General features: G+C 37.9%; 1 protein-coding gene across 5 annotated transcripts in view; it reads right to left on the bottom strand.

Annotated features, from left to right (window-relative positions):
• The window catches only part of RET (ret proto-oncogene), a 149,200-nt gene that overhangs the window by 18,039 nt on the left and 118,969 nt on the right, over positions 1-12,192 (bottom strand). For all 5 annotated transcript variants that reach the window (XM_048944664.1, XM_048944666.1, XM_048944667.1 and 2 more), the window contains 6 exons: positions 8,765-9,023; positions 7,710-7,835; positions 7,201-7,311; positions 3,679-3,798; positions 1,836-2,092; positions 509-656 (listed from right to left, as the gene is read on the bottom strand). In XM_048944664.1, the coding sequence (XP_048800621.1) occupies positions 509-656; positions 1,836-2,092; positions 3,679-3,798; positions 7,201-7,311; positions 7,710-7,835; positions 8,765-9,023 (1,021 nt within the window). The remainder of the gene's footprint in view (positions 1-508; positions 657-1,835; positions 2,093-3,678; positions 3,799-7,200; positions 7,312-7,709; positions 7,836-8,764; positions 9,024-12,192) is intronic.

Genomic DNA, 12,192 nt, shown 5'->3' with positions numbered 1-12,192 from the left:
CAAAGAAAGCACTAGGCTATTAAATCTGGGTATGGAGATTCACCTAGTAGGTGAAAAGTAGATCAGAAAGTAGACAGAATTCTCAAATAGAAAAGTAAGTAACTTAATAGGCCTGTTATTTCTCTTGCCAGGATTGTAATGTGATGTATTTTGAAAACTCTGCTGAAGAAAACTACATAGAGGTAAAAAGAAAATCAGAAAGCATTAGCAAACCCTTGCAATATTTCTAGTAATGCAAAACAAAATTAAATGCATTTGCTCCGTTAAGACAGAGAGCCCTTGAATATCATGAATTAAAACTGATTGTGGATATCAACTTATTTGGATCAGTGTGATGCTAGATCCCCTAAGGTCAGAAATCTGTCAGAATAAACACCTTCTGGAAGAAATGGAGGCTATGGCACCAGTTGTTTGTAGCTGACCTTTTACTCTCATAGTAGCCCATTTTAAAATCAATGCGGAGACTGCAACAATTTTCCACTAATTTCAGAAGCAGGGGGGAAAGTACCTTTTAGCATTTTCACTGCCACAGTAGTATAGCCAGCTCTCCCCTTGAGCCTGAAAGCTGTCGCCTTGACAACCTTTCCAAATTCTCCTTCTCCAAGAGTCTTGCCTAGAACCAGGTTCTTCCGAGGGAATTCCCACTTTGGATCTTCCTGCAGGAAAGAAAAGGAACACTATAAGAATGGATCAAAACAGGAGCGACTAGGGGCACTGGAATGTTCAACAGGAAATGTTTCTTCAGGAGTAGGTGTGCTTTGGTGTACAATTTTGGTTAGTCTTTGTTATTTAATGAGTGCGTTGCTCTGAAAACTTCTGAACCTCTAAACATTTTGCAAGTGTTTTACCATTATCTTGAAATTACATCCTTCAAAAAGCCTGTGGACAATAGATTATTTTTAAAAGGCTTGAAAAGTGGTTACAAATGAAACAAAGTGATGACGAATAAATGCTTGCTTTCAGAATAACTTTGAATAAGTGATCGTACACTTCAGAGAGAAGTTAATCAATTTTACTTGCAGAATAAGGCAGAATAAAGTTGGTTAGACACAACAGTCCTCCTCTTAGGAAATGAGTATTACTGAGCTTTAAATTTGCAAAATGGTGACAGATGTACACACCAGATTAGACATTAAACAGAGTACAAAGGCTGTGAAGACCTCAGCACAAACCTCCAAACTGATCTGATGTTTTCACATATCATATAATATGGCAGTGTTTCTCTGCTGCATTAGTGCGTGAAAATGCACCAGCTGAAAGTGATTTACCAACACAGAAGAAGCCAGAGTAAAGATAAGACAGTTTGACTGGATAAAGATTCTTAAAGTGTGGGTAAGATACCCATGCCAACTGATACCTACAGAATATAGGTATATATGAATATAAGATCATCAAAACCAGATCTCAACCTTTTTTCTTTTTTCTCCCTAATTTTATCCTTGCTGTGACACTGTGCTCATCACAGAGATTACAAACCCACTGATTACTAGCTTACATTTAGATTATTTTAACAATGTTATGTTAAATGTAACAATGTAAACAATTATATTACTTTAATAATGTCAGATTACATTTATTTCAAACAGTGGCTCAAGTTGTAACTAAAGATACGTTATAACAACACATAACAAAAACGGGGCTGTACTTTCCTTCTGCAGTAAATTATTATGGTTTATTCAGTTACCACCTTCAGTTCCATTCACGTGCTCATCACCTCTGTTTCAGTTATCTAAGTTCGATGTTTCTCTTAGCAGACTGCATTTCCATTTCTGCACATATAAGCACCCTTCTTTGTGGACAAGGCAGATACGGGTGTAAAATGAAATCTGGCTTACCGGTATCTTAAAGGTGTCTACAGACACCTGGTTCTCCATGGAGTCTAAAGAAGGTCGACGGACATTACTAGAAGAATAACTGATGGGATACGATTGGGCTGGGCGCCGGAATGTCATTTCTGCAGAGGCAATAGGTGGTTTTGGAGAATTCTTGTGGTAGCGATGGATGAAATAGGAAGAAAGCAGCACAGAGATGATGAAGGACAACAGCACTGCCCCTGCTATCACAGTCTTGCACACTTCATCACAAAATTGCTCTGTGGACCAAGAACAATGTGTTAGAACTTTGCTTGCTGTTTCCAAGTTTCGATTTGGCAGATGAAGTGGCACGCACAGGTACAACAGAAAAAGAACTCAAAATCATTTTAAAAGTTGGAGGAAAATCTGATAGGCTTTTCTCAAAGAAGTTTGAAAATATACCCATTGCACCTATCATTTTTTAAATTATTATTATTATTACTTTGGATACCAGTAGGGAATTCAATGCTTAACTGTTTGTGTAAAACGTCAGGATAGCTAGCTTGATCCCATATTCCTTGTCTTTGTAGACGCAGCTATTGTTAAGACTCTTCTTAACAGTCAGACCCAGCCTGCCATATACTGATCTTCTGACTGTACTCAGATGCCTGTAGGCACGTGACTGGATTTTGCTTGTGGACAATAGTTTACATTAGAACAATTCAATGAAATAAGATCACCTTCAAATGTGAATTTTAATTCATTATTATGTGATTTGTTGGACATAAGAAAATACTTATCTTCATCTTTCCAGACTTTAAAGAAGGAGACTGAATATTTCTGCTTTGTATTTAACAAGATATTTTTTGTGAAAATACGCTTATGCTGCAAGTTTATATGCAATATGCATTATTTCCTCCACATGCACTTGATCTTTTCCAGAAGCACTTTTGTCTTTCTTTGCAGGTAGGATTTCTTTAAGCCTAAGTGCCCTAAACATCACTCCTACGGAGTTGTTTCACACAGGAACTGAGAGATGCAGCATGCCGTCCTTACATTGCTTTTCACCAGGAGACTCTGACCTCAGATGCACAGATAACTTAGTAATGTTGTCTGCAAGCTGTACCTCTAAAACTACTGGGAACAGCAAATCATTTTCTGCAACTGGGAAAGGAATAAATGTGAAGATAAGGCCCCAAGATTTATGCTTCCTGTTTTATTTTAATGCCTATAGAAAATTTATTTATTGAGGCATATTCTTTCTAGTTTAGTTACATAAATGCTAATAAGAAACATAAAATAATTTGCAATAATAAAACCAATTTTAAAATAACAGCATTTAATCCTCATTAATCTGTTCTGAGGAACTGTAAAGAGCTTTTACATTTAAACAAAGGATGATGTTTAAGTGATCCACTCCTCCTCCTCACACAATGGGTGTTGGCTATCTGACATTTTGAAGCTGAGATTTTCAGAAGCGATTAGGAGGCTGGAATTACTTGAGAGTAATAGAAGTCATTATTCTAATTCTCCTAGGTGTCTTTGCAAATACCAGGTGAGTCTTACTGAAATGCAAATACTGCTGGAGAGCAAAAGATGGCCAACCTGTTCTTTATGGATAAAAAAAGAATCTTTAGTGAAGCTCTGAAGTAACCTCCCCCCTCTGGAGGTTTTCGGTCTCCATGCAGAAGTCAAAGTGCCACTTCTGAATGGATTTTATACTACCAGTTTCTTAATAACAATATTGCTCAAAAGGGTATTATAAAGAACCAGATATACTAATGCTTATTAATAAGTCCAGAAGTTTAGACTGTTGCATATATACAGATTGGAGATAAAAAAAAGAGGGAAAGAATAATATGGGCAAGAGCAGGTGACGACTTACCCTTGATATCATCTTTCTCACAGTAACAGTTCTGTCTCGGGAAGCAGTAACAAATCCCATGTCCTGACTTAATTCCAAGATTTCCAGTGCCTTTCCCATGACCACCAATAATATTTCCATCTAATCAAAGACAGAAACAAGATTCTCACATGACATTAAATTAAAAATAAATAATTTTTAAAAATAGCTCAAGGTTTTCCACAGATTCATCCTAGTATGCATCTGTAAACTGACAATGCAGCACAGGGCAGTGATAACGACAGGGATTTCTGAGCATTGGAGTAGATCAAAAATGCTGAAATTTCTCAGGTCCTGAAATGAGAGGATATTGGGCTGCTCGAATCTCACCTGATTAGCTGTTATTCCCATTATGGAAGACTCTGGATTAAAATGTTTGTATAATAAAAATAAAATAATTATGTTTGCATTGTGTAGTTGAAATGCATTCCTAATTTCACATACACCATAAAACATAATGTATAATCCCATTATTTCGTGCCAAACTTCCACCTCAAATGATCGTTTCATGGCTGTTCAGACTTCATTTCTTCATAAAGCATCACAGTTCTGTATCAGAGATGTCTTTTACATTTCCGAATTCTCCCTAGAATATTTTCTCTAGCCTATTTCTTTCAGTTTCTCTCTACCACGATCTTAGGTATTTTTTCATGCCCGAGTTGCTGCACAGCCCAGTGGTAAAGTTTAGTCAGCAGTCTACAGCTTTGAGTTTTGTTCCTGGTTCTGATGCCAATTTCACCTGACTTTGGGAAATTCAGCACACTGTTCTGCATGTTGTTTGTTCCATTATCAAATGGAGATAACGATACCTACTTACGTCTGTAAAACACTGTCATTCAGAAAGATCATCTAAACCCTAAAGGGATTCTAAAGGTGAATAAGATATATTCAGTAGTTGTATTATTCCAAAACATTTTCCTCCTGCCCACCTAATTTGATATCAGAATGAATGACTCTTTCATTTATATTTTTTTGAATGTTTAACAGAAATCGAGGAGGAAGACATTTTTGCCGAAAGGGAAGCAAACATCCTTCCTTATCTAATGTGAAAACAACTTGTATCCAAGCAAAACAGACAGATTTTGGTCATCTTTCCAAGAAGGGCACGCCTACTAAATTATACCCAGCACAGTGTGCTAATTTGGGGTATGACTGAGTCACTGCTGAGTCACAAAACTTGTTGTTCAGAGCACTGTGGTGTTCCCAAAAATTCCAGTTTATGCCCTCACCAGTCAACTTCATTTATTATGATAATGAAATAAAGTTTCCATTAGCCTCAGAAAAATCAGAGGACCTGGAAAAAGGGGGAAGCAGAGGATGAGCAGGTCCTATCCAAACTGTTCTTGAGCAAGGGATTTGAAGACATTTTTTTTTTTGTTTTAACGCAGCAGGGAAAGAATGAATGTTTCAACCCACACTGAAAACATGGAGCTTCCTATATGTATTCCAGTGAGCCATAAATGTGTTTTTCACCAATTCAGTGCTGGTAGGGAAATTCCAAGAATTATCAGTGTTATTTTGAATTGAGTAGTATTTTATTTACTCCTGTTTCAAATCATCAGTTGTTTCCACTGCTCTGTGGTGGGAAAGAACTTTCCCTGCTTCATGACCGTTTGGAAAAAGGAAAAACAGTAATTCTATCCCAAGCCATGTAGAAACTCCAGAAATTCAAAAACTGAGAATACTAGTTGTCAGACACAACCAAAGGCAGAAACAGATTGCTGCTGAAAACAAAGGAAGGTAGAAGCCAAAAGACGTTATTTTCTTCCAGTATCAAAAAGCCAAAGTTCAGAGAAACCTACAAAGATAAGCTGTTTCGTGCAGCTGCCCCTGAAACAGTTACAGCAAGGACGTGTGTTGTTCAGAATGCAGTTAGGTTGCCTTTATTTGATGGGCACAGTTCTGGCTGTTTCAGCTGAGTGCCCCGAATGTAATATTCATAGCGTTAGAGTGTGTGAAAAAGCAACGTTGGGAATCAAGCACATAGCCATTATAATGTCAGATGAATTATAAAAACAAGTATTTTAGCAACTGCATGTACTTAAAGAATATCCTTGATCTTAATGCATCAGGGGCTTTTCTATTTATTACTTACCATTTCCAAAGAAATGTTCTCTGCCAGTAAAAGCTGATATAATGGCATTCCTGTACCTCTGAGCTCCCAAAACACTCTCATTTCTTCCTCTGTAAGTATATTGGTTTTGGGCACCATCCCAGGTTCTGAATTGTACCAAATCCCATATAAAATTTTCCAATTCAGACATTAAAGAAGCATATACAACATCTTGAAAGCTTCCCTTGCTTGCCTGCTTCTATTATCCAATAAGCCAGTATTTCTTTCAGGCTTCTGTCAAGCAAAGCATTTGATGCTATAAATGTTGCATACTGTATGTCTTAGCACTACAGACCCTTGCACAGATATTTCCACTTTTAGAATGACAACTGATTTCTGTTACTACAAAAAAAAAAAAAGTAATTCTTTTCAGATGATTAATTACTTGCATTCACTTCAACCATTTCTGCCACATTAAAGATTGGGTTTTATGCACTCTAATGTAATAATGTGATAAAAGTAATTTAAAATACACAATCACCTTTTTTTTTTTTTTTCATGTGAGAAAGACCAAGCTGATTATTAATTGATTTTCATAGAGTAACTTAGGTTCTAGACTATGATAAAACATCAGTTCCTCAAAGGCTTCTTTTTAGAATGTAAATTTAGAGTGTACAATTCCATAGCCAAGAACCATTAAGATAGCTATGTCTTTATCCATCAATTAGATACCAGATCCTGTATAAAAAGATGCAATTAAAAGCAATCATCTCGTAATAGATTTAAATTGCAATACAGTCAAATGTTTTGCTAGCCTTCGTATCTTCAGGGTGACTTGAGAACGTGAAGCTATGGGCAGCAATGAGAGTGAGTGAAATGAAGACAGATGCACTGAAGAAAAAACATTTCAATTCTCCCTTCCCAAATGCTGTTCATGTGAACCTCTGCACGTACCTTAAAAATAGAGAGGGAATAATTTTGATGGTTTCTAGTCAAATAAGGCCAAGTGCATTTCTGAAAGTGACCCTTTCAGAGCACATCTGGTTTCAAACTGGAATTTATTTCTACTTATTTAAATGGTAGTGAAAATAGGCAGGATTTTTATTTCTGTGTGCCAAAGTTTGGAAATATGGTGTTAACTTGCATAATATTAGTATTTATTCAAGTAAATACCTCCACTGAAAAAAACACCACTTGCAAATTAAGAGGGGGAGCAGAGCGATGAGAAGGAAACCCAACCTTGCTCTGACAGCCAAAAGGTGTTAGCTGACTGGCTTCAAAATAACAAAATGAGTCCCCATAAACTTGACACTGTTGTATGATTCATATACAGATATAATAATGCAGAAATAAATATGCGCAGCATATAAAAGTATCCGATGTTAAGAAAGCAGAACTTAATGAACAGTGAATTGTGACACAGAAAAGCCAAGCCTAAAGCATTTCCATACTTGTGCAGTCCTGGGGGCAAATAGCTGGATCTTTGCTCTCCACGATATCACAGGTGCCATCTGGACAAGTCTTGATACTTGGGGTGCATGTGGAATAGTTTGTGGTGATTCCTATTAACAGAAAAACAGACAACTGCATAAACACTACAAACACATCTTTCAAATTCAACTGATGGTTGCAGAGCTTTAAATTGTCCATTCCTGTTAAACTGATACAAATCCAATCTGTAGTCTAGCACCTTGTGTTACAAGTATCATGTTCAACCCACCAAAAAGAAGAGCAAGGACCATTCCAAACGAACATCGTTTTCCTTCCTACAAAGAATGAATGTTCCATTTGGGTATTATGTTTTATGGGGGATTTTCGTTTGCTTGTTTATTTTAACCACAGCTTCTGGGTAACTCACTATGCCATGTTGTCCATCTAGAATAAATCAGTTTATATCCATGGAAGTCAAAAGCACAGTTACAGCTAAAGAAGAATTTGACTTCATACAAGAGATACAAACCTTTTCCACTCCCCTGTCTCCACTGGCATCTTCCTGTTAGCGCTCCCAGGCCACCACACTCTTCACATTCAGCAAGGTGCTTACTCATAGCACAGGAGTCAGGGCAGTCCTCTTCTTTTTTAAAAACTGTTGGGAAGAGGGCTTGCTGTCAAATCAGTACAAGGAAAATGAATACACAAGCAAGTTAGATCAAATCATAAGGGAAATTCCTTTCTTCGGGGCAGATAGGAAGAAAGGAAAGATGAGGAAAGAGAGGAGAGAGTGAACACTGACCTGATCAATTAGTTCATGTAACACTTAAAAATCCAGGTGTTACTCTTTTATGAAATTAAACAGTAAGATCATGATAGCATGGTCATTGCTTGATGGCACACAGTCAGTGCCCAAGACAGTAAAAATATGCACCTTGGTTACAGGAAAATGGGGACTGTAAGTGCTTAAAGCTTCATGAAAAACTTTCATCTAAGTGAAAATGTTTTATACTGGGGAATAATAAGCAGGAGCCCAAGAGCAATGCTTTCTAATGTGTGATTTCAAGACAGCACAAGAAGTCCTCTGCAGGCCTTTTTTTCCCTCTCCCTTAAATCATTCACTCTGGCTATAGGAGTTACGATATGAAACAAGGGAAATGCAGACATTATCAGGTAGTTTTTTAAGTTTCTGCACAAAGTGAATTATTATTATTTCAATACATTGAAATATTTTCAATGTAACCATCTTCTGCTGCAGCTGTCACAAAATGTTTCAAACACACTCTGCCTTAGTGACCTTTTCATTAAATTTAAGTCAGTGAAATTGCTACACGAATGTTAAGCAAAATTTAAAAATATATATATCAAAATGGTAGGGGAAAGTAGGGAGAGAGACAAATAAATCCAGTTAGATCAGAGAATTGTGACTTCATACGATGATGAGCATTAGGAATCACATACGATACACCACTTTACATGCACTAGTTCTTGGACAAATATCTGTTACAGTTGGGTCTGAATCAGAACACCTAATAAAAACAAATTTTGCAATCTTTATCTTGTTGCTCAGGCTCAGGTACTTACCAGTTCCTTCTAATACAACAGTGAGGAGGGTTTTGGTGTGTTTCCTGCTCTGCTTGTCTGTAGCTTGAACAGTGTATTGTATTTCTTTGCATTCGGGTCTAAGTAGCACAGAGGAATCATTCACATAAACGCTTCCATATTTGTCTTCTCGGCCTTGAAGTATGCCAACAGCATAGCAGCTTACATTGGGGGACAGCAACTTGTAGGTGATGTTCACACCACGGAATTTCATACAGTTTTCGATGCAGACTTTTCCTATCTAGGCTCAAACAACAACAAAGTAGTCGTAGACAACAGAAACAAATCCAAACATCAAAAATATTCTGTGCTTTACAAAAATCCCTAAAAGAAAATGAAGAATACTTCATCGTGTGCAGTTCAGCATTTAATTTGTTTTTATACGTTTTGATATTTTAAAATCAATGCAGTACCTGAATCACAGAATCATCTATTTTTGGGGAAAAGACCACCAAGTTCATCAAGTCCAACAGTAAACTTGACCTACTGAATCCTCTCAGTAAAACATCTTCCTTAGTGCTGCCTCCACACATCTCTTAAATACCTCCAGAGATGGGGACTCCACCACTTCCCTGGGCAGCCTGTTTAACCACCCTCCCTTCTTTTTGATGGCCAATCTAAACTTTCTCTAGTGCAACCTAGGTTTCATTGCATCCAGTAGTTTAACACCTGAGAACAGAGACTGACAACTTCTTCTCAGCAGTCTTTCAGGCAGTTCTAAAGAGACTTGACATCTCTCCTCAGCCTCCTCCAGACTAAACAGCCCCAGTTCCCTCAGTCACTCCCTGTTAAGTCTTGTCTCCTAGAACTCTTCACCAGCTTCACTGCTCATCCCTGCACTTGGTTGAGCAGCAGCTTGTACTGAGGGGCCCAAAACTGAACGCAGCACTTGAGGTGCAGTCTCATCAATGCTGTAGAGAAAAGTAAAATCACTTCCCTAGTCCTATTGGCCATCTATTCCTGATTCAGGCCAAGAAATACACCCGTCCAAGCCATGAGCAGCAAGAGTCTCCAAGAGAATACTGTGTGAAACAGCACTGAACACCTCATCTACTGAGCTAATCCTTCAAATGCAATTTATTCAAGTCCTTCAAAAGTGATTCATTCTCAGTAAGAAAGAGGGGTAAAGGATTACCCATTGTCTTTTGTGTAGCAAAACAAAAGCCTTGGCCAAGAGACCTAATGACATTTGGTGCCTGCCGCTGGTGGTAGGCAGTGTTCAGTGATAACATAACCTTGTGATTTGGGAAAGTCTGGGTTCAGTCCCTGTTCCGCCCCAGGCTGATCTGTGAGAAAAGCTCATATTTCCTTGAGAAAGCAAACACTTCAGTGTGAACAAAGCTGAGAGTCTTCTCAAATAAGACAGAAATAGAAAATGCTAATGTGCAGGTTTTGTAATACTACAGTCAAAAGTTTCTGGCCAGCAGAGTTTTATGAAAGCCTTAAAAGGAAGAAGAACCTCACTGTTTCCCCTTTGAATTTTTTTAAACATATTCATCTAAAAATGAAAATATGTGGATTTGCCATATTTGATTTTCTGCCTGCCAGAATATGTATGCTAAAGCAGTCTTCAGTCCCAAACAATTCATCTAAGAAGCAATGGAATGTAAAACCCTGTCTCCGGTCCAGCTCACTTTGGTTTTTCCATTTACTACAGTGGGATTCGGATCAGATCCGGACAAATCAGCTTTCCTTGCAGGAAAAACCACAATGCGAAGGATGGGGTATTATTTAAGAGGACCTTGTGATGAATTCTTTTCAAAGGCTTTGGTTAAGATATGTTTTCAAGTACCACTACAGCTGGTAAAAAAGCTTATGTCTACATCTTGGCTTTAGTATTGCTATTAAAGAATGTAAAAAACTATTTCTTTTTTTTTTTACTAATACATTTTCCTATGAAACTGGACTATTTAAAGTCAGAGAGGATGCTCTTGTAATCCTAGAAGGATAACTGTCATAGAACAATCCTCTTTAATGTCATGTTCCCATTCATACTACTGACTGGTCACTTGGCACCATGTGTTGGGTTTTGTTTTTTCTCTTTAGCGGCAGTGACGGTAGCACACAAAGACTATTAAAGGAATCACAAGCTGGGCTGTTTCTGGTAGTTCGCTTCCATGCTGTCTCCTCCCTGCATCATGCTGGGACTGGCAGAAAGAAAAAGGCAAGACTGAAGCTGTTCATAAAATTTGTCTAGACACAGCGTCTAGACAGGACCCATCCAGGACCACATCATCTTAGTTTTGATGTTGCATTGCAATTGGCAATGTGTATTTCAACTGCTGCTGTGATGCTTTCGTGATGCAGCAGTGATGTACCATGGTATTAATCCTTATATTGACCACACTAAAACTGTCTTTTCTTGCTATCTGTCACCATTTCTTTGTACTGGCACCCTCTTTTGATCAGAGACCACATAAAGATGGGGGTACCGAAGAGCAGAATGTCCTTACTGTAGAGCACAGACCAGTATTGCTTTCTTTCTATCACTTCAGGAGAAGCAAAAAATACCCTAGTCAACAATTTTCTATGCCAAATATGGGCTTAGCCTTCTTGCCATCTTGTTCCATTAGGGAAAGCTCAAGCTTATAACCTTACCCTGCCTTGCAGGTTCTGGATCCCAAATGCAGCAGGGCTTCGTCCCATAGAAAGAAAGTAGACACAGACAACTCATCTTTTTTATGAGGAAGGTAGAAAATAGCCTGATAATCAGGGCTACCATTAAAATACAGTGGAGGTATCTACAAAGACGCATTTTGTAAGACACCCAATTAGTTAATTAGAGCAGAAATATAGCAAAATTATAGCAAAAATAGCAGAAATATCATTAGCAGAAATAGGAACAGAAAAATCCATCTTTTGAGCTTCAGAATTTAATAAAGTCTGGATAATGATAATGTTCCTCTTCACTGAATTCCAGGGACATTTCGACATATAAGCTCTTTAAAAATCTCACCCTATATTATTCATCATTTATCTCAGTAAATGTCAATAGGGCTTTAAGTTCTTTGATAAGTTAAATGCCAGTGGGCAAGCCAGTACCATCAGGCCATGCTTCTGTTATTCAATTCATTTAGCTGCTGAGATAGACAAATGGCATCAGCCCAGCAGTTAATCATTTCTTCACGCTCTTGTGTTTTCCTTAGGGCAGGAGACAGTTCAGCCTTCATATTGATTTGGCTCAGTACTTTTCCTCATTGCTCTGGCACATCGTGGCTAATTATGCAGACAACTTGAATAATGTGAAGTGCTGGGGACTAAACTGCTTATGTTGACTTGTGCTCCAAACCTGACCACACTGGAAGTTCAAATATGGTCTCAGAAATACGTAGAAGATAGTTTAGCTGATCAGATAAATCATCTCCAGAGCCAGGATGTGTTCTGAATTTTGATGGTCTAGAATCAGAACA

This window comes from Lagopus muta, chromosome 5 (genome assembly GCF_023343835.1).
Source record: "Lagopus muta isolate bLagMut1 chromosome 5, bLagMut1 primary, whole genome shotgun sequence".
In the NCBI taxonomy this organism is placed as follows: domain Eukaryota; kingdom Metazoa; phylum Chordata; class Aves; order Galliformes; family Phasianidae; genus Lagopus; species Lagopus muta.
Note: the sequence above shows the minus strand (reverse complement) of the source record. Positions and strands in the feature narration are given on the sequence as shown.